General features: G+C 32.4%; 8 protein-coding genes across 8 annotated transcripts; 5 read left to right on the top strand and 3 right to left on the bottom strand.

Annotated features, from left to right (window-relative positions):
- The first annotated feature begins 474 nt into the window (after positions 1-474).
- On the top strand, positions 475-2,613 carry Tsp_06577 (conserved domain protein). Its single transcript, XM_003378645.1, has 10 exons — positions 475-491; positions 887-923; positions 1,016-1,060; positions 1,316-1,486; positions 1,542-1,654; positions 1,691-1,736; positions 1,975-2,060; positions 2,114-2,219; positions 2,286-2,329; positions 2,502-2,613. The coding sequence occupies exons 1-10, from the start codon at positions 475-477 to the stop codon at positions 2,611-2,613; spliced, it is 777 nt and encodes a 258-aa protein (XP_003378693.1).
- A 594-nt stretch (positions 2,614-3,207) lies between these two features.
- On the bottom strand, positions 3,208-5,177 carry Tsp_06576 (lipid phosphate phosphohydrolase 1). Its single transcript, XM_003378646.1, has 8 exons — positions 5,146-5,177; positions 4,669-4,733; positions 4,507-4,607; positions 4,254-4,383; positions 3,884-4,131; positions 3,644-3,823; positions 3,437-3,564; positions 3,208-3,280 (listed from the first exon to the last, which is right to left on the bottom strand). Exons 1-8 carry the CDS (start codon positions 5,175-5,177, stop codon positions 3,208-3,210), a joined length of 957 nt encoding a protein of 318 aa, XP_003378694.1.
- Positions 5,178-6,898: 1,721 nt separating this feature from the next.
- Positions 6,899-8,624, top strand: Tsp_06575 (polycomb group RING finger protein 3). The gene is made up of 7 exons (XM_003378647.1): positions 6,899-6,962; positions 7,063-7,219; positions 7,250-7,338; positions 7,467-7,531; positions 7,633-7,773; positions 7,832-7,912; positions 8,613-8,624. The coding sequence occupies exons 1-7, from the start codon at positions 6,899-6,901 to the stop codon at positions 8,622-8,624; spliced, it is 609 nt and encodes a 202-aa protein (XP_003378695.1).
- A 294-nt stretch (positions 8,625-8,918) lies between these two features.
- Tsp_06574 (NudC domain-containing protein 2) lies at positions 8,919-9,543 on the top strand. Its single transcript, XM_003378648.1, has 3 exons — positions 8,919-9,104; positions 9,206-9,406; positions 9,469-9,543. The coding sequence occupies exons 1-3, from the start codon at positions 8,919-8,921 to the stop codon at positions 9,541-9,543; spliced, it is 462 nt and encodes a 153-aa protein (XP_003378696.1).
- Positions 9,544-10,509: 966 nt separating this feature from the next.
- On the bottom strand, positions 10,510-14,237 carry Tsp_06573 (Ndr family protein). Its single transcript, XM_003378649.1, has 12 exons — positions 14,181-14,237; positions 12,383-12,433; positions 11,990-12,057; positions 11,763-11,873; positions 11,640-11,702; positions 11,473-11,566; positions 11,366-11,452; positions 11,217-11,294; positions 11,013-11,152; positions 10,805-10,937; positions 10,686-10,737; positions 10,510-10,625 (listed from the first exon to the last, which is right to left on the bottom strand). The coding sequence occupies exons 1-12, from the start codon at positions 14,235-14,237 to the stop codon at positions 10,510-10,512; spliced, it is 1,050 nt and encodes a 349-aa protein (XP_003378697.1).
- Positions 14,238-16,932: 2,695 nt separating this feature from the next.
- Positions 16,933-19,545, top strand: Tsp_06572 (DNA topoisomerase 3-alpha). Its single transcript, XM_003378650.1, has one exon. The coding sequence runs from the start codon at positions 16,933-16,935 to the stop codon at positions 19,543-19,545; it is 2,613 nt and encodes an 870-aa protein (XP_003378698.1).
- Positions 19,546-20,049: 504 nt separating this feature from the next.
- Positions 20,050-20,618, bottom strand: Tsp_06571 (hypothetical protein). The gene is made up of 2 exons (XM_003378651.1): positions 20,365-20,618; positions 20,050-20,308 (listed from the first exon to the last, which is right to left on the bottom strand). Exons 1-2 carry the CDS (start codon positions 20,616-20,618, stop codon positions 20,050-20,052), a joined length of 513 nt encoding a protein of 170 aa, XP_003378699.1.
- Positions 20,619-21,803: 1,185 nt separating this feature from the next.
- Tsp_06570 (hypothetical protein) lies at positions 21,804-22,501 on the top strand. Its single transcript, XM_003378652.1, has 4 exons — positions 21,804-22,002; positions 22,041-22,111; positions 22,350-22,443; positions 22,476-22,501. Exons 1-4 carry the CDS (start codon positions 21,804-21,806, stop codon positions 22,499-22,501), a joined length of 390 nt encoding a protein of 129 aa, XP_003378700.1.
- Positions 22,502-22,558: the final 57 nt, after the last annotated feature.

Here is a 22,558-nt window from a genome sequence, read left to right on the forward strand (position 1 = left end):
GCGTAAATGAATAGAGTGTGCGTTACTTGCTTGAATCAAGAAGTTTCGCATAGCAGACAGAACTCATCGGATCCCTGTATGCAGTGCTGATACTGTGTAAAAAGTACAGGAACTGCAAGATAAGTCGAAAAGACTGATTTGATTGGTATCAGTGTGAAGGAAAGACGCTGGTCCTTGACACAGATGTTGAAATAGTGTGAATCGTAACTACTTGATTTACCAATTAGGGTAGTGAATGATTTTCGAACGCGAATGACTTTGGTTTACCGCTCTGAAACTAGATCGTCAGAAGAACCTGACGATCAGAAAAGGAAAATTCGACGGGGAATTTATAGTACTTATTATTTGTAATACTTTTTCGATTTGTCACTCTCTTGATGTATTGCTTTAATATTCACAGTTGAAGGCTCAACGAAATGTAATTAATGCAAAGGAATTTACAATAAGAAAGTGTATAAAATAAGAAAAGGAAAAATGCGAAATGAACATCAGTAAATGTTATGTATTTGAACTTTTTCGAAACGTACTTACTTTTTTTATTCCTACAGTATGCATTTTTCTTTGTTGTCACAATTGAACATAAGAATGCGTCAAATTATTTGATTTTTTAAATTTTAATTATCTAGTTAAATGTGAGTAATTTATCATTTTGTAATTTTTGTGGTATTTAATTTTATAATATTATTTTGTGCGTAAATGCAATTTGTTGTTCATTTTATTACTTTGTTTTTGTGCATTGACTTACTTTTTTCACTGTTTAAACCATTGGAGAGTTTAAATTTATAGTTAGTTAAAAGATTTGTTTGTTGCTTTTATATTTATTTTATTGAATATATGTATTTTTGACGAAATTTAAGATTTCTAATTTTTAACGAGTTTTTTTGAGAAACACCTTTTACGGTTTGCTGTTTTTTTACATACAAGTATTTTATCAGTGCAGTTTATTTTTAATCTTTGTATAGATTTGTATAGTGCATACGATTTGACTTTTGTCCTAAGAAATTTAATATTTCAGCAGGTGAATGAACATTCCGTAATAATTGTTGTTGACAGTGGAGAAGTTTACGGCATTTTTAAGTTATGAACGGAGAAAGAAGTGCCCCAGAGTGTAAGAGGGACACTTACTTTCGGCAGCTGAAACTTCTTACTAACAATTTGAAATCCAGTGAACGAAAAATAATTGACGATAATGTGTTGTTTGCACTGGCCGGTTCTTTGGTAGATGATAATGTTTTCCAAATAGTCTGTGAACTGAAAGTGAACAGTTTGATTTTGAGAGAAATATTTATGAAGTGAACCGTACGATTTTTTGTAGGATATTCAAGATTTGAAAGAATATGATATGTTTGAAAAGTACTCACAGTTTGTGAATGAATCGAATCTTGCCAGGGAAGCTCTTCTTACACGTCAAGAGCTTGATATCCGTCGTTGTTATTCAGTTGCAGAAACTTTGAGCACTGCGGAACGAAATCGTCTAGAGCTTGAGGTGTTGTTGTTTTAAAAATTATTTTTTTATTATTTTTTTTCATTTTCAATTGTAGACTTTGAATAAAGAAACTGAATTGAAACGCAGAAGATTAGTTGGTGAACTTTTGCACGAACTTGATAACTTGATCATCAGTCAGCAAGTGGGGAAGACATTTATTTCTTTACGGTGAAATAGTAAAGTGTTTTTGTTTTTTTGTTGTAGACGATTTTGGAAAAAGCCGGCATACCATTATTCAGAAGAACCGATAGTTATAAAGACATCGGAATTCAAATGGCTATAATCAGATTGATATTGCAACTTTTTTAGTTAAACAAGAAAATGCTGACAAACTTAAAATTTATCTTAATGTTAATTTTAAATAAAATATTTATTTGCATTTGCGTTTCCGAAATCACGAAAGCAGGGTTCTGAAATGCCCATATTTATTCTTTGTTATAATGCACAACATGAATTTGATAGTAATGCATGTGTGAAAATTTATTCAGTTTGTGACAATGAACGAAAATAACAGCAGCAAACCTCTGGGCACAGAAGATTTGGATGTTCACCCAGAAGAAGCAGATCATCAATCGTAACTAATAAAGTTGTTGTTTAGGAATTAATTGATGATTGCTTTAATTTCAGAAATGAACATGTGGATGAACGATTTCATGGGGAATCTGATGAAAAAACTAAAGAAGCCATGGATTTTAATTCAGCACTCGAATTAGATGATAACGTTTGGAATAATGTATGTTCATCAATTTAAATTATTATTATTTTTTTAATGCATATAATAATGTGAAACTGTTTTAAGCTGTCTAATCTGTTTAACGAGATGCAGGACCGTTTTTGTACTATGTCGGAGCGCATTATGAAAAGAAATATCCTTTCATTCATTTACTGCATAATCTGTTTTTCTTTTGTTTCAAATGATATGGCGTATTTAATTCATTTAAAAAGAAATTTAATTTTGAAATTTTTTTGGTAATGTAATTTTAGTTATTTCTTGAAAAATTAACTTCCTTAACAGCGGTGCACTTGACGATATGGGCACTCGTTTGGATGATTTAGAAAAGCTTATCAACAACTTGATCACGCAGTCCATCATTGAAGAACAGACGGAAAAGTCACAAGCATTTTAATGAAACAGATATTTTAAAGTGAATTTTGAAAATTTTAATCATTTGCATTACTATTTGCTTCTCTTAGTACATGACATTTCATTTACAGATGCCATTGTATCCATTATTACTTAAGTAGTGTTTTTTTGAATAAATTCAGTTCTTGGTTTCAATGAACGGGACTTGTATATTAATTTGACAACTTTTAAACAATCACATATCAAAGCGTACACAAGATGATAGTTGCGTTTTGTCTCTGCATTATGTTTAACTAAAATAATTTTCGTGTATATCTATCTGTTTGTGGAAAATACTGTGACAAAGTGATCCAAAAGGCAGAGATATTTTCTACTGGTGGGCATATCTGCTTTGACACGGTCAAATAAAGCTTTCACAAACGTAATTATTCTTAATGACATATTGTATTTGACTTTTACTAGGTACAAGGAGAATTTTTGCCCTTTTCACATGCTGCATGCTGCTAATTGCATTGCAAAATAGATGTTCAGGGTGGAATATTCATTTTTATTTTAAATACATCTACACGCAAGTTTAAGTGTTTTTTATTCAAATTATTAAACAACACCGGAGCACTACGTGAATACTTACACGGCATCAAATATGAAAAGCATAGCCAACTGGTAACAGATATGCCACGGTAAGTTTTCGTGTGTTAAAGCACAACAAGCTAACAAAAAATTGCAATTTCATGGTACAACATAAGCTGTATTTTCATGATACGAAACTTGATCAGACATCACGAGAAGCATCGATGCTAAAATATTACGCAGCAATTGAAAAGAATGTGCAATTTTCTTTTATATAAAGTGAATCAATCAGTTACTTGGTATTAGTTTGAATTGTCTGAAGATTCACCGAATCTTTTCCCGCTTCTATTCCAGTGGTCGATTTGTCATCTGTCACACCAAAATGCCAAATTTCCTCTTTGCCCATCTGCATTACATGGATTACCTAAAATGTAATCGAATTGCAGAGTGTTCAGATGCAAATTAAAAGAGAAAAGCAATGTAAAATATTCAAAATTGAATACCAACAGAGAAGCTGTAAAAAAGCCAAGAGCTAATCCGCATAAGACATCACTCCAGTGATGCTTGTAATTGGAAATACGAGACAAGCCAATAGCAATGGCCAGGCAAATGAAAATGAATTGAATAAACGGCTTTATCAGTCTGTTGTAAATGCCCCATTGAACACGTATTTGCAAATACATCTTTAAAATGCAAACCTGCATGTTATCAAAAAAAGTGGAATGGTAGAAATCATAAATTACCACTATATAAAGCATTCCGTATGCTACCAGAGACGAATGGCCAGAAGGGAATGACAGTCGTGCATCTTTGGATAACCAGTCGTCATAATTTGTACAACTGAAATTCTCGATATAAGTATGGCCGTCGCAAGACTTTAAATCAATATCTGGTTGGCAAATTGCCAAAAAATGTGGACGAAGGCGTCCAATGCTATATTTTCCAATGTCGGTTATAGTCTGTGTAGCGGCAGCACCCAACAGAAAAAAGCCTGTGTAAAAAAACAAGAAAACAAGCATGCAAAAATCTTCATAATATGAACTCAAACTGGCACCTTAACTTTACAAAAACAAATTCTTTTTAAAATAATTTTCAGAATGTAATCATAAATACCACAGTAATAATAAAGTCGTGAAAAAATTGGATGAAGCTTATAACCAAATAAAACTTCCACTTTTTCTGCAGGTCTTGAAAGCGTCGCCGGTTCAAATTTTATCACTCGGTACAATTCAACTAAGCATATCTAAAAATTCAATTTTTAATCAACCATTTTTTTCGTAAAAATTAACAACTGAAAAAATTTTCCTCTATTTACGGTTAAAATTGGAACGGGAAAGATGATCAAATTCAACACCGTCATACTAACTGTTGATTCTTTAAATGGATATCGAATTGATTCATCATCGCAATAAAATCCACGTCTGTACGGCCAAACGAATTTATTGAAAATTAAAATTGGTAAAGAGACTAAATAAAAAAAGAAAATATATTAATAAACAGTTAAAAAAACAGATTAAGCTAAATTTACCCAAACCAAACAATAATATGTGAATTGAAATTTGAACCGGTGAATAAGTTATCATTTTACTAGTCCTAAAAAAGTTCATCAAATGGCATAATGACAAAATATCGCATTTCAATAATAAAATACTGTAACAATTATGCTACAGATAAATTTTTACAATAATATAAATGAACGTACATTTTTACAAGCAATTATTAATCATCAATCAATAACGTGAATGGAATGAAAATTTCACATAACAAAATTTGTCATTGAAACAAAAAATTTCTTTTCTTAAAAGCATACTTTATGCATTTGATTTGTAGTTTTTCTCAAAGATTTCAAAATTTTAAATTAAAAACACTGTTTTCAAGGAAACAAAAGGAATGATCAAAATATTAATAAACAAAAATTGACAAATGTACGGCAAAATTTGTCAAAATAACATAAAATTCATCATTCAAATTAAACGCATATAATTTCAAAAAAAATCAATATAACTTGCATGTTGACTGATATTCACATACAACCATAAATTTGTAAATGTGATGTACTGAACGTCTTAATGTACGCTTCAACCATATAACTGTGAAGAATATAATAAATAAATGGCAGCTAAGAATATTACTGTTCACTAAACTGTCTTGAAAACGCACTAGCTACTCGTCAATGGTTGATTATGAATAGAAAAAATTGTCAGCTAACGATCAGTAAATTAAAGAAGCTTTGAATGCAAAGCTGAAATAACAAATACTTTTCTTCAAATAATACAAATGTTCAAGGCATCTCAGGAAGGAATAAATAATATTCTACAGAAAATCCCACTCACCTATTATGAATGATTCATGTTACTTGACAATTGAATAATTTTCAACTGAAAATTGCGGTCAGTGATCTCTTTACTTTTTTAGACTTAAGTAACAATGAAAATTGCCAATTTTACTGTAACCAATACTACACAATTAATGCTTCACTGCAACTTGCCTGGTATCCTCTTTTCAAATATTTACCAACAAACCAGTTTAACAATTATTGTTCTATTTGCAAATTATGCATCTAATGCAGTCAACATTTTAAGATGTTAAATATTTCAAAAGAAAGCCTAGTATTATCATTAAAATCTTAACATCAACTTCAAATTAATGCTTCATATTTTACTGGATATAAGATTTATTTCAAAAATAATTCAGCTGTCGCGTTTTATGCATTCTCACAATCACTTTGCCCAATTCAACCGTGAAGTTTAAATTGAAAAATCGAAAACTGAAATATGGATATCTATAAATGAAAACTGTCAATTTTAAGAATGTCACTACGTGAAAACAACTTTTACATAACATGTTGCTATGCAACAAGCAACATGCTGATTAATTTAAGTTAATATTTACAATGTCAGTGCAAACACCTTTGTGACATAGTAACCACAATAATTTAAACAAAACTGTGCATTACGTCACATGTACACTACCGTGGGAATCTTACCTTTTAAAAATGTATGTAATTTATTAAAACCCCAAAATATGAACAAACGTAAACATTTCACAGTAGAAAGGTTTGATTTTGAAGTTCTTTTTGTTTTATGTTATTTTTCAAAATAAGTTGTTTTAATTTTAATATTTAAAAAAGCTGTAATATTTTAATTGTAATATTAATTTTATACCAAAAATGTTGAATGTTACAGAAAAAATTGCTTAAAAACAAGTAAACAGATACTGTGTTATGAAACATTTTGCCAGATCCAAGTATTTAAAGAATATTTTTCCCCAAATATTCTTTACAGAAAAACTTAACTTCGATAAAAGACTTTAAAAAATGTTTACACAACAAAAATGCAAAATTATATAGCACCATCATGTGAACAAACAAATAAAAGCCTACAGTAATATTAACGTCTTACTGTAAAAATATCTTTTTAAAACATTTTCTAACTAAATTTTTTATCAGTAAATTTTCAGTGTTTTTATAATAATTATTTCTTATTTTTATAACGAAAAGCTTCAGTTCTTTTGCAACATTCCGTTATTTTATTTTCAATGGATGATAAAACAAATAAAATTTATTTCTGCAACTTTATCAATCATGCATTTTTTCATTTTTTTTCAAAACAATCTACAATATCTATACAATGTGTACTGTAATTGTTATTGATCTTAATATTTTATTTTCTACAGTATTATTGGACAATTGATTATTATGAAAAGCTGATATGAAATTGTGATAATTTTTTGTTTCACTTAGCAAAATCATAATTTTAATGGAAACCCGTAAAGTTTTGTTGCGAAGTTTAAATCCTTATATTACATGTTATGTTTGCAAAGGTTATTTGATCGACGCTACAACAGTTACAGAATGTTTGCATGCATGTGAGTTCATCATTGCTGATGAAAGATGGTTATTTATTTCTTTTTGAAAATTTAGTCTGCAAAACATGCCTTCTGAATCACTTATCAAGTAATGTAACGTGCCCGAAATGTGAAATCGTGATTCATCAAAGTCATCCAACAAATTACATAATGCCAGATCGATCATTGCAAGATATTGTATACAAACTTGTTCCCAATTTGTTTAGAAGTGGGTTTTCATTTAGTAAGAATATATTCATTAGGTTGATCATTTTCCATTTAGATGAAATGGAAAGAAGAGAAGCCTTTCACAAAAAGCACGGCCTTCCGTTCGACAATCCATTGAATATAAGTAAAATGATTTTTTATACCGTATTTCTTGGTTTATGGTTTTTTATTTATTTGGTTTATTTATCTTATTTTAATCTTTTCAGTTGTGTGAATTTTCATTTTTTAGTCTGTTTTTTGTATTATTTTCAGCAGAATCAGATGCGAATGCATCTAGCAGTAGTGCGAACGAAAATTATCACCGCCTCGATGAACATGTAAGCGTTGAAAATTGTTTGTTAATGAAAGTTATATGGATTTTATTTTAAATGATTTTTAATTTTTAATAAGTGAAGTTCTGTTTGGCATTACATTTCAGGTGACTGTTTGGTTACGCCCAGATCATACAATGGAACCCATAAAATGTCCATTCATTTGCTGTTCATGGCAGACGACAGTTGCTCATCTTAAAAAGCTATTAGCAAAAACAATTTACGGTGACCTCGCACGTTTCAAAGATGTAAATATTTGTATTTATGAAAGATTGAAGACAAAATTACTGATCATAATTTTTTCAGTTTGACATTTTGTGCAATCATGAAATTATGGGGAAAGATCATTCAATGAAATTTATCTACCGAACGCGTTGGAGAAATATGGTTTGTAAAGGAAAATTAAAATTTTAAAGAGAAATTAATATTTACCTTTAGCGACCACCATTGGAGCTGTATTACAGAAAGCACATTGAAATTTAGCATATGTTGAAACATCGATATTTCTTCAAATGTAAGTTCATTTATGCGAATTCTGAAGCAGATAAAAATGACTGTTTTTTTATTTGAGAATATATAAATTGCCTTAAGAGCGTTGACTTTAACTGTGTAATTGTTTTGTTACTTAAATTATTTAAATAAACTGAAATATTTCATATTCATGAAAGTCAAGTTGAAATTATTTTTGCAATCTTGCTAATTATTTTCTACAGTATACAATGTTATATTTTTTGCAATTTCTGACGTGTGGATGAGAATATGATGAATTGATAAAATAGATAATTTAATTAAGAATATACATTCTCCGTCGAATGTGAAATGAATTAAAATATGAATATAAAAAGCGGAAAACATTGAACTTCATTAATAAATAGGCAAATAGTTAAAGCTCATTATTAATATCATCATAGTAATGTCTGCTTTGAATTCTAAGAATAGATTTAGTTAAATGTTGCTAACGGGAATAAGCGCTTTTTTTCTAAAGAAACAGATGCTCATGTTAAATGTAACATTTAATGCAATGACAATTCTTTTGAAATAGTTTAATGTTATTAAAATATATGCATTGTTTTTTGTTTTATTTTAGATTTTCGGTTAAAGAACTCGGTTACTGAAGAAAACATTTTTTTTGAAAAATTATGTTACTCAGTGATAGAATCTTTTCATATTTGCAAATTATTTGAACGCTACAAATGCTAGTTTGTAGTTAGTTGGTAAAAAATGGTTTTTTGTCTAGTAAAACTTTATTCTAACGTTGGACATTTTTTTTCCAAATTATAATGGTTTGTGTTCGATTACTTTTTGATTATGCAATTTATGTATATATATATGTATATAGTTTGTAATATTGCTAAATGGGTAAAATGTTCAGCTTGGAAATAAGGATTAGAATATGTCACACTTTGATGAACGTTCAGGAATCATCGCTTGTCAGACTCCATGGGGTCGTTGGTGGCAAACTCTAGAAGAAGTGTTCGTTGAATTTGAACTTCAAAAGCCTGTAAAAGGGAAACAGTTATTTGGAGAAATAACAAAGAAAACAGTTCGCTTTGAAATTAATGGCGAACCTTTATTGAAGGTAATTTTTTAATTAAAATTTCCTCTATAACTGCATATTGATAAGTATTATTAATATTGAATTAGAAAATGATCATTTTTCAGTCATGAGTCATATTTTAGGGGGAATTGTTTAATATTGTGCACGAAAATGAGTCGACTTGGACAGTGGAGAAGAATTTATTATGTATAATGTTGTCCAAAGCAAAAGCAGACAGTTCAAATTGTTGGCGCAGTTTGTTCGCAGATGGTGATTTTAAAGCAGATGAGGAGACATTTGATTACATGGAGAGAAAATTAGTTTTGGAGAAGTTTCAGAAAGAAGTTTGAATGATAATTTTATTTCCCTTTTGCTTCTAGCATTATTTCATATTTTACTGTTATAGAATCCTGGAATGGATTTTACAGGTTCAGAAATAACAGGCAATTACCACAATGGTGGACCACAATTGCCCGATTGAACAATTCCAACGGAATAAGTGGTCATCATCGAATGATGTTGAAATATGATCATTTTAATATATTCTCTGTAGCATATTGTAATTTAAACTCCTTATTAAGGTAAATGAAATTCTTTATTTCGCAAAGACTCTGCTAAGTTTCAAATTACTTTTAGTTTGTTTTGTGTTGTTGTTGTTTTTGGCTTTTTCAAAAAAATAGAAAATTTCAAAAAAAAGGTTTTACGTTGTATTTTTCTCAATAATCAATGGCATTTATCATAAATTTGAAAATAATAATAGTGAACAAATTTAAAGTGAATTTTATTTCAAAATTTCTTCGATAGGGGGTGGGGAAGGAGGAGTTTTATTGGTCGTTTTATTTTATTGGTTAAATGATTTTTTACGATTCGCTCATATGAAAAAATGCTGCTCATAAATTATAAAAATTTCAAATAACATATTTTGCACTAGTGCAGCTGATGAAATTCTGAGCTGCGTATGCAAAGCAAGAGCATTTACACAGGAGCGAATCGCATGAAAAATCATTCGAAACCAATAAAAAATGCCTCCGCTAAAATCATTGGCTCAGGTAAAAATTTGTCCAAATTGGACCATCTCTAAAATTCAATTTTTGAAACACATTTACAATTTAAAAGAAAAAAGATAATTAATAATGGTTGCAAACATGCATATTATAATTTGATATATTATCTCTTTCACATGAAAGTGAAAGAAAAAACAATGTTGAAAGAGTAATATCAATTTCCATAAAACAAGTAAAACATATACTAACTACAGTTATGAATGTACAAATGAAATAATAACATCTAAATAGTAGTAGTAGTATTATCCCACAATAATAATATTATTATCATTATTATAACTGATGCTGCTATTCTGAGTTGAATTAGGTAAGAAAAATCGTGATGCTGCGGAACCAAAACCAAATTTGTAAAGAAAAAAAGTAATTCGTGCAAGTCATGCCGTTCACGCATGAGGACTTGGTGCTTTAGTCAGGGATAATTTTCTTGGTCGATCTGCATCTTCCATTGAACTGGACAAAGTGCGCTGCAAATCCATCCCAGGAATGCTGATACCATTCACTGGTAAGAGGAGAAAAATTTGAAAAATTGATGACATGCCAAAATTGATTGTTCACTTACTGACACCGCAACCTTTTCCGAAAAGAATCAACGCTCGAGTGAGTTTTTCAGGCTAAAATTGAAATGGAATTTATATTTCAGAACAGATTTAATAAGGCTTATTATATATGTATATATACAGCTTCGGAAATGACGTCTCCGACATCATCAACGACCAATAAAGTGGACTTCAGTTTGCTCATCGACTGATGCATAGTGTAGACAGTGTGCAGATGGGATGCGCGAGAACCAACCACAAGAAGCGCATCGACTCTGAAAGAGGAAATTAAAAAAAAAAAGAAATGATAATAGCTGAAGATGGAATTTGAAAAGTGACCAATCACTAACTGAAGTTTCTCGGCTAAATCTGTCGACAAATCAGTTCTGCGCATGAAACTATCCAAATATAAGCTCATGTTGTACGGATTCAATTTCTCTTTCACGTGAGTCAAATATTCCGCAACTTTTTCTGGATTGTCGTCGGCAGTCTATAAAAAAACCATCTATATACGGTCATCATCTGGATTGGATACACAATAATAGATTATGTACAGAGCCAAATTTGTGAAATATCAAATAATCAAATGCCGACTGATTGATAACGTGACAGCTCAACTTTCGACCAATCATCTACAAAATAAATAATTGTTTTTAATTGATCAATTTTCAAAAAGCAATAAATATGCTTTATTTTTGTTTACTTTATCTTTAATATATTCCACCACCCCAGCAGTAGTAGACGTGCAGTGGACAAGAACAATACCAAGGCATCGATTGGAATGCATCATCTTGAAAAAGAATAAAATACTAGAAACAGTAAAAGAACAAGAAAAATCATTACAGCAAAACGGCATATTATATTTGCTCCTGCACCTTCTCCGAATCCAATCGCAGTTTTGAAACTGAAATACAAACATTCCATTGTTACAATTTGTATATCTATGTAGAATTTTATTTTTTATTAAAAATATTTACTTGAAATAATCCAAAACGAACGATAAATCTTCTGCAATTTTATCCAACGTAGGAAAAACAAAACTAAAAATAAAAATTATAAAAAAATTACAACTAAACAAAATACACAACTGAGAATTTTACTCATTTGGCAGATTTGGCGCATTATCTTCTTGTCCAACGACACAAACGTGCAAAAAGATAGATTTATTCCTGACGTCAGTCATGCAAGGATTCATCACATACTGCGCGAGACTTTTATCTGAAATTCATACATTTATTTAACACGAAAAACTTTTCAATTTATTGAACAAATTCTTAACCTGAAAAAGAATTATTTATTTGTAGGAAAAAATGGCAATACAATTTACTTACAATTAGCTCCAATATCGTGACATGTTATGAAAATAGTTTTCCCTTGTCGTTCATCCAAATTGCCCTGAAATTTAACAAAAATTAACTGCTATAATTGAAAAAGTTCAACATTTCCATCAATATCAATCAATCTGACGACACGTATAACATTGGCATTTAAATTTAAATTATCTCAATCAATCGATTGACTGCATCATAAGTTGAAAAAAGTAAAAGAAAAAATACTGAAATTGTTGAAATGTCATTTTCAATACTACTACAAATAAGTTCCGTTGATATTATATACATTTCAAAGAGGTTAAAAAATCATACAAGCACATAATAATGTAAACTCATATTTCTATATACATAGATCTATTTGCTTAAATATACCAATTCTAAGCGCTTACCTGGACAAAAACTTTTATTGTTCCGCTTGGTGGAGTTGGAATTTCGAAAGACTAAAATAAAATAAAAATATACTGGTAAATTTGAGATATTTTCAAATTTTAAATGAAAAAAATCTCTCAAGCATATTATGTATGCAATCAGATTGAAGAGATGTTGCTGTTGGCTTCATTTTTATGCATTGAAATTTGATACAAAATTAAAACTATTGCAAGTAGGTTTTGCTAAAATTACAGAAGTAAGGTATTTTTCAAAATTTATTAGGTGAATTGATTTTAGAAAAAAAACACAATCAGACGAAAATCATTTGTTACCAATTCATTAAATGCAAACTGAACTGCTTGGTGTAAATTCAATTGCTTGCAACATCTGTCCTTAGACAACATAATTGCAACTGTTTACTGTAGGTTAATTCAAAAAAATCTAGCCCAAGAACAAGAAGATTTAAAAATAAGACATAATTTGCTTTTTGCTGTTTTATCTTTTGAAAAACTTATCCATAGCGTTTAACAGTTTTTCGTAGATTTAAAAATGAAAATTAGAAAAGGAATATTTTTTTGCCTTCTTCCATGAAACCAAAACGCACTAAGCAACATTCAAAATTAGAAGAATGTATCGAGTTGAATTGAATAAGCAACGTGAATTTCCTTTCATCACTGTGGTGAATAAATTGGACTGTTAATTATGGAAAATATTTCATTAAACATTAAAAATCTAATCGTCATACACGTTTACCTGATGGTAGAACAAATTTCACGTGCAACATTAATCAATAAACAAAAAAGGAAAGAAAACTGCATTTATCTACAGTACAATGTTTATTTTAGCTAAGCAACATGTTTAATGGAAAATCAAATTAAGCCATATAAAAATCAACTTTCACATCTATATATTACATTTACTTATTTATTTATTCGTATTATACTGACGTCAACTGTGAAAAGTTGCAATTAGCTTCCATTATTTCTAGGTTACTGTTGTTCTAAAGTACTCAACCAAATAAAACCCAAAGTTTATAGGAAAGCAATTAAAATCAAAGAGAATTGTAAAATTTCAAATTAGCATGTGCATATATTATGAGAAATAGTATTCAATTAAAAACAAAAATATGCAGTCAATGTTGAATTTGCTATTTCAAATTTGTGCTGATGAAAAATAGAATTTTAAAAATAAAAATTGTTCACATATTGAAAAGCCGAGCTTATTATGTTCATCGGTAAAAATAAAAGTGAATGCAAAGCAACAAATGATAAACCGGTAAACTTGGTTAAAAAGAATGCTGCAAGACTAGTTCTATTCAATGATCACAAAGTCATGGACAAATCACAGTATTAGAAAAATTCTCTCTCGACCTGAAATTCAAAAAATGCTTCCACTTTATAAGTGAATATTAAAAACAAAAAACAAAGGTCAATACAATTTAAAAATCTTATCGTTTATTTTTAATTACGATGAAATTTTAATTACTGATGAAGATGATGATCGATTTTCTTAGCATTGTAAAAGTTTGATCGACTGCGAAATGAAATTAGCTCAACAATATTTGTTGTCGAGCTTTTTAGTCGTTCAACTTTAACATGAAACTTTCATTTAATACTGAAAAGGTTGAAAGTAAATCGATCAATTTTTCTTTCCAATAAAACAACCCTTCTTTTAATGATTTTCTTAATTGAACAACAAATTAATCAAATCGTACAAATGAATGTAAAAAGAAAGAAATTATAATACATGTATTCGATAGATTCATATTCAATTGTTGTTAATTGTTCACCAAGCTTAAAACAGTTTTTTGCAATAAACTTGTTGTTGAAGAGCAGCAGTAATTTTACTACTCTGCTGGCATTGGTGAAAAAGCATCCAGTAAGAATATAAATATATATATAAATAAAATGCCAGTCGTGCGTTCTACGCACCTGCTTCACACGACAACTGGTTTTGATAAACGGATAGCAAATCTTGAAAGCTTAATGATTTTTTTCTTCAAATTCAATTTAAAGCAAAGCAAGCTAAAAAACCATCTACCATTGTATCAATTATTCATTTTTGCATAAAGTAAAAGCAAGAAAACAAATAAACAAATATAAGCACAAACATCTCAGAATGAGTGAACAATAATTCAAACTGTTTGTTTACACAAAAAATGGAAAACCTTAATGCAGTAAAAATTGAAATTATCATTGCACCAAATTTCTCTTTTTTATTCTTGCGTTGAAGAGAAATAAATTTCCATTGAAAAAAATTAAGAGTATTTCTTTTTTCCAATTTCTACTGAATATATGTATAGATTTATGCAGTCGGTCGGCCATCCGTTTTCCTGCGTCTTATGAAATTGGTTAGATAATTTGAACACACCAAATGAATGTATTTATTCACCACCAACTGGGTGGGCAACAATGCCTATCGAAAAATTCAAACAAACCAACCAAGCACACACAAATATTGAGGCTAACTACGAATTCATTGATTTCTAACGTTTCTGCCTTCCGCAGATGAAACACAACCTCTGGAGCATTTCAGTTTTCCATTAGCGCTCCTTATATTCTTCAGTTTCAATTATTAAATACTTTCTTTATCACTTGTAATTTTATACTCTTTTTAATAACAATTTTCTCACAACTGATATCTACACCTGAACTAAAATACCGTTTGGTTGAAATTTCTTCAAAATCAAAAAAGAAGCCGCAACTTCTCTGCATCAATTCACCTGCGGAACATTTTTGCAAAATTAAAATAAATGAACAATTATTTTAAAAAACTATATTATCTAAAAATTCGATCATTGCCATTGGCAAACAGTTTGCACTTCTGAAATGTTGAATTCAAATTGTCCAATGCCTGGCAGTTGAAAGATCGTTAAATCATTAACTCAAAAATTACTCAAAACATCTGCCTAATCAATCACATTCAAATATTAAACAACTTTCATTGACAGCTAAAGTTTAAATTCAAAATTTTATTTCAATCATACCTTGAGGTCGGCTAAAATATCTTCCGCCATTTGTCAACAGAACAGAAACCAGACAAGCAAACCACAACACTGTCAACAAGCCTGCTACTGAACAGTACAGTTCACGAAAAGTAGGTTGCATGATCAGTACAAAACAATTCCCTCAAATCTCATATTTATCAATTTCTCCATAATAAATGTTTAATAAAAAAAATACATGCATTGTTCTAGGTTGAATTGGAAAGAAAAAATTGCGTTGATCATCGGCTTTTAATTTTGAACACTTTAAATACACAAATTTATTAAATTAACATTCCACAAACAAATGCCGTGATGTCATATCAAAATGTTTATTTAATCTATTTGTTTATCAAATTAATTAATTTTTGCAGAATTTTTTTAAAAAATTTCTACAATTTTCGATTATTATTTAATTGCAAGCTTATTAATTAATAAACTTGCAAAATCAAGAAAATCATTTTTAAAACTTTTAGAGCATTTTTTAAAACTAAATTATTTAATGCTAAAAAATGTATATCAAAGTGAATATAGTTGATTTGTTTTTGTTTTGAATTAAAAAAAATGTAATCCATACTTTACGCTTATGGAAAAATTATATTCAAATTCACACGTGATTATTTAAATTTTTCAACTAAATTTGCAATATAAAATTAAAAATTTAAATTTGATTTTTTAAATTGAAACGAATGTAGGTTAGCTATAAATTAACTTCTGAAAACGGAAAATTATTCTTGATTTTCTTGATTTTTGAATTTTACAGTACTTTGTTTCTCGTATTTGTTTGTTGTAAATGTAAATGTTTTTATTGTTTTATTCATCTTCTGTTAAGTTTCTCCATATATGCAAGGTGATGCATTCCAAACGCGTTTAAATTTTGCAATTTCAAATTGCTATTCTCCAAAGCTGCCTAAAACAATAGCAGAAATTCATTGCCGTTTTTCAAGTGTTCCGGAAAATATTTTTTGCAAGTATTTCATGTATTTTTGTTTATTGTTATTGTTTTATTTTTCTTATTTTATTTCGATTTGTCCATTAGATCAGTAAAGCTTGATAAATTGTGTTATTGAAAAGTAAAAATATTTAATAAGTGAATTTCGATAAACGATTTCGTTTGTTTTGCCTTTTCATTCATGTTTTGAATCAGAATAGAAAATGAATGAAGTTTATTTAATTTTTTCATTTTGTCGTTATTTTTCTGTGCATGATTCAATATTTGAAACTTCACTGAGTGCCTTTTTAACCTTTTTATTAATGATAATGTACAGTTTTGTTTTTACTGTAATATAGCATAGATTAACGTTGTTTTTAAATTCGAAACACGCACACACACAAATGCATGTGTAATTTTTAAATTATTTGTTCCCTGGGCATTTTATTTAGCTATATTATTAGTGCCACATTGTACCAGTGTTATGCAAATTTGTTTCAACATGTATCTACATTGATTGTTGATTATGTGATGGATGCTTTTCCTATTGCAATAGTAGCGGTTCGAAGAATAGAGTGGCAGATTTTTCGTAGGAGTATTATTAGATTTGTTTATTGTTGTTTCAGTTTGATGTAGTTTGTGTTGGTTTGGTGACAATGAGGCGTGTTTTGAACGTGGCAGAGAAGAACGACGCGTCTCGAACAATTGCTCAAATTTTGAGTCGCGGTCAAATGAATCGTCGAGAGGGTTTTTCCAAATATAACAAAATATACGAATTCAATTGCACAGTGTTCGGTGAATTGTGCCGGATGGTGTTCACCAGCGTCAGTGGTCATTTGTTGAATTTGGATTTCGATTCCATTTACCGCAATTGGCAAAGCGTTCCCGTCGATGAGCTGTTCACGGCTCCGGTGCGGAAGTGTTGTTCACCGGACATGCAACCGGTGCTGCGCACATTGCAGGCCGAGGTGCGGATGGTGGATTTGTTGGTCATTTGGACGGACTGTGATCGTGAGGGTGAGAATATTGGCTTTGAAGTGATCGGCGTGTGTTTGGAGGTGAAGCCATCGCTTGTGGTCAAGCGAGCGGTGTTTTCCGAATTGACAAGCCAGGCAATCACTAGGGCGCTGGCTTCGCTGACCGAGCCGAATGCTTTGCTGTCGGACGCGGTCGACTGTCGTCAGGAGATGGACCTGCGCACCGGGGCGGCGTTTACCCGGTTCCAAACTCTGCGCCTTCGTGACACGTTCAAGAGACAGCTCGGTGACAAGTTGATCAGCTACGGCAGTTGTCAATTTCCAACGCTTGGACTTGTGGTCGATCGTTACAAGCAGAATCAGGCGTTCATATGCGAGACGTTTTGGAAATTGGTCGCCAAGCACGAGACGGTGGAATTTCACTGGCGCCGCGGTCGGCTGTTCGACCGCCACGCCTGTGCGACGCTGCTTCAGTTGTGCTTGGAATCGCCGGTGGCCGTGGTCAGAGCGGTGCGTTCTAGGAAGCGAACGAGAAAACGTCCAGTCGCTTTGGATACGGTAGGCTTGGAGAAGATGGCTTGCAAACGTCTCGGCATGACGGCCAAAGAGGCGATGGCGGTGGCCGAGAAGCTCTACACACAAGGCTATATTAGTTATCCGCGAACGGAGACCAACTTCTTCCCCAAAGAGATTGATCTGGTCTCGTTGGTCAAGCAGCACGTCAACGACAGCCAGTGGGGCACGTTTGCCAACCGTGTGCTCAGTCAGGGGGTCCAGCCTCGCCAAGGCAACAAAACTGACAACGCCCATCCGCCGATCCATCCTATTCGTCACGTCGATCTGGAACAATTTCAACACCAACAGCATCGACGGCTGTACGAGTTTGTCGTCAGGCATTTCCTCGCCTGTATATCCGCCGACGCCCAAGGCTTGCAGACCACCGTCGAAATTGAAGTTGCCGACGAACAGTTCAGTGCTAGCGGTTTGATTGTCACAGAACGAAATTATCTGGAAGTGTACCACCCGTATGAAAATTGGTCTGAGAAGCAGCTCGACGTTGCGTATGCAGTTGGTGACCGATTCGATGTTCAAGTGGAAATGGTCACCGGTGAGACCAAGCCTCCGAATTTGTTAACTGAAGCTGATTTGATCGGCTTGATGGAAAAGTTCGGCATCGGTACCGATGCCACGCACGCCGAACACATCGAAACCATACAGAAACGCCTGTACGTTGGCTTGACCGCGGACAAGCGTCTGTTGCCGGGATTTTTGGGTTTGGGCTTGGTGGACGGTTACGACGCCATAGGCTGCCAGTTGGCCAAGCCGGATTTGAGGGCCGACTTCGAAACCGAGCTGCGTCGTATTGCCGACGGTTCCCGTTCCAAGCAGGATGTGCTGGGCGAATACAAGGCGAAATATTGGCACGTGTTCATGCAAGTGACTGCCATGGCTGAACGTCTCGATCAAGCTTTGTCGGCTTACTTCGACAGCGGCACGGGTCCGTCGACCGTCGCGGTCAGTGGTCCAAGTGACAACAATTATTCAGCTCGACGACAAGAACAGCGACAGTTGGACAACGTTTGCACACGTTGTTTGTCCTGTGGCAATTCGATGAGACTGAAGCAGACTCGAAACGGTATTTATTTTGTCGGCTGTGAAAATTATCCATCTTGCAAAGAGGCGATTTGGTTGGACCAGCGTGAGAGAATTCAATTCGCCTCAGTGCTGGCCGACCGCTGTGATTGGTGCACGTTGAGGCAGACTCGCCTGATCGAGTTGAAATTGGCACCGAATCCGCTGACGACCAGTCGTATCTGCGTCACTTGTCCGGCTTCGAATAAGCTGCAAACTCGACAACTGCCCCCGAATCCACCACCGCCCGCGTTTGTACAACTGGACGGTGCTCGGGTGTCGTTGCCGGCTCCGGGTCCGGAACCGTCGGTTCAGGAGAACCAGGCCATTTGCCAGTGCGGTCTGCCGAGCAAGCTGTTCACCGTACGCAAGGAGGGTCCGAACAAGGGTCGCACATTTTACGCCTGCTCCAAGATCGGCCACGGGAAGTGCAATTTTTTTGTCTGGGCCGACGTCGGTCCACTACCGTTGTCCAGGTCGACAATGGTCCAAAGTCAATCCAACACTTTTGGACAATACTTTCCCCAATCCACCCGGCAAACTTATCACAATGCAAGCAGAGGGTTCCAAGCAGGCACTGGGATCAAAGCCGTTCGAAAATGTGGCCTATGTCGACAACCTGGACATAATGTGAAAAATTGTCCTGAAAAGTTCACTTGAAAAAAAAAGTAAATCCATTATAAAGAAAGTATTCTTTTTCTTCTTCTCTTGTTGTTATCGTTGTTGACTTTTTATTTTTTTTCATAAAATTTAATATCATTATTAAAAAAGAAAACATATATAATTTGTTCGAAGATTAATTTTATTTTTTGCTCTCTTAGTCGAAGAAAAGAAAATCAGTACGTACCTGCCATGTTTGTTCATATTTGCTTTTTTATAAAAAAAAATCAAAGAATATTTGTGATGATGAAATAATGCCTGTAAGTAAAAAGTTTATTTTTAAAAATTTTATTTTATAATTTATTTGCATTGCATTTTTCAAAATTGAAAGTGAATGCAAAGAAAACATAATTTTAATATCTGTCACTAATTTTTGCTTGAATTTTTTGTTTTTTTTTGATTTGAACATTCTATAATTGAATATGATGAAATGTTTGAAAGAACAAAGTGCTGTCTGTTACTTCAGTTGCTTTAATGATGACAGCTTTGTGAATTTGTACATTATTATTCCACGTGAGTTGTGCATGTTCGATGTGTACTTTGTTCATTGTGAACACGTTGTGCAAATCGACATCCTGGTTTCACATACAAGCAGATGGTGATGACAAAAAATTTAAAAAATCCGTTGATGTGTTCATGAAGATGCGGCTGCCAGTGAGTATCCAGAGCGGTCAGTTTCGTCAAGCTCAACACGTAATGAATTACCGATAGCCAAAAGGTGTGGAACCACACATCGTGAAGACATGTCGGTTTCAGTGACGGTCTGAAAGAAAATTGTATGAAAAAGAAATTTGAAGAAAGACAAAATAATGTATTTACATATGCTTGCCCAGTTGCCAAATGATGCAGGCGGATAGCAGATGCAAGAAAATGGTTACGTGAAGATTGAAATTGCCAAATCTGTGCCAAGTGGCAGCTGGTTCCAGTTGTTTGGAATGTCGACTGTTCAATGCCCACAAATAGCCCAGCAACTGATCTTTGCTTAACCAGCAACTTTCGTACAAATAAGCTGACAGCGATGCGGCAATTATTCGGAAACTTATGCAAATGAAATTTACAAATTTCCCTGGCATTCTGTTCAATCTTACGAAAATGTGACGTTTCGCCAAATTGCAGAGCGGAGCGAATGCAGCAAACAACTGAATGGTGCAACCTTGAGATACTGTTGCAGCGTCTACTTATAAGTAGGTGACATTGTTCATTTCTGACAGTCTGCTTGTAGTGGAAATTTTCAACATCAGCAACCTATTTAATATTTCACGAAAAGCATCCATCATCAGAACAATAAATATAGCATATTTCAAAAGTATGCTTTTTCACCTTCACTTGTAAGCTATACAAGAAGACAAATTTTTTCGTATGAAAAAAGTTGACTTATATATTATAATTTAAATAGTTACAAAAAACATTTACGACAAATGTTTTATAATTGGTGATATTATGAAGAAATTAAATTCAATCACAACAAGCACTAAAACAATTATATTTTATATTATCTGCAAAAGCTATTTCAAATCTTCAAAAAACTAAAATATTTTGTACTTTACTTAATATTTACAAACAAGTAAATAAATTCGATGATTTTTGTATGAATTTTAAACTTCTCATTATTAGCTTTTTAATTTTGTAATGTATTCAAAACTTAATCTTAGCTATTTTTTGTCGTTTATGTACGTTTTGATGATACTTCACAACAATACGAATTTTGTGCTCCTGAAAATCTAATTTATGATATATACTTTTAAATTAAATTAACGTCATAAATGAATTTTTTTAAACAAACATGTTGAAATTGAAATTATCGTATGCAAAAAAATGTACAATTTTACAGAATAAATTCTTAAAAAATTAAATGTCAATAATTTGTTGATAAATGGTTGTTTTATAGGACCAGATTATCTGCTGCAAAATTCCTTTTCTTTTGCTTTGTGGCTTTTATTAAATTGATCCTGCCTTCAACTAATGGTTTTGCAAGATCAAGGTGTATGTGATCAGGAATCAAACACAACCCGTGTTTCATGAGTAGTTCGGCTTGATTTTTCACGATTGATGGGCAGGGCGCTAGGTGTTGTAAGAATAGGAAATTTTCCCTCCCTTGTTTCCAACTATCATGAATTATTTTCTGAAATTACGATCTTTTGTTACGACGACCTTCCATATTGCTTGTTCACAGGATGCGCGATGAAAGTGGGCAATTTTAGCATGCTGAATTGCACCTCTGTTTAAGAACTATTGGAACTCATCTGAAGAGTACTGGAATGTGTTGCCAGATACGATCGTCTACGATTACTAGTCCAAGAATCGTGAACAATTGCCTTAGTTTGTCCATTATCGTTTTTCAGGGCATTTCAGTTATTGCCATGACTCATGACCATTTTGAAAATGCATCAACGACGCTTCACAATGTTTTTCCTTCAAATAATCCAGCGAAGTTGGTGTGCAATCAAAGGTACAAAGGTTATTTGGAATTTTCCAAGAGTGGACTTGAGTTTCAGGCATTGCGGGTCTTAGCGGATGTCAAACTTCAAATCACTTAACCATCTTAATCTCATTTTTGACAGAAAAAGTAAATCTTTGCCAGCTCCTTCATTCAGGCACTTCTTTGATGATCCTCATGACTTTGAAAATGTGAATGAGTAGTGATCGTTTCTGCTTTAGCGAAACAATTTTATTCCTTCCAATCAAGCATTATTCTGTGTTGAAATTTCAAGTTGTTAACAAAAAAGTTGCCAAAAATTCTCTTCCTAAATTACACTTTGTTTGACTTTACATTTCATGCCTTCGAGTTATAACTTTCATTCGAGATATGCCTAAGTGACGCAAGTTCAACTCCTTGGGAACCTCTGGCAGCCCACAAATGTCAAACTGAACGGAAAATATTTCCATTCCTGATGCAATGTATTTTGATATACATTAATTTTAAAATTCAGACAGTACCATATCTTCCCAGAATTAATAATACATAGAATCAAAGAAACTGAAGCTATTACTTATAAAAAACAAAAGGAAAATT

The sequence above is a fragment of the Trichinella spiralis genome, assembly GCF_000181795.1.
Source record: "Trichinella spiralis strain ISS 195 chromosome Unknown Scfld4, whole genome shotgun sequence".
NCBI classification, from domain to species: Eukaryota; Metazoa; Nematoda; class Enoplea; order Trichinellida; family Trichinellidae; genus Trichinella; species Trichinella spiralis.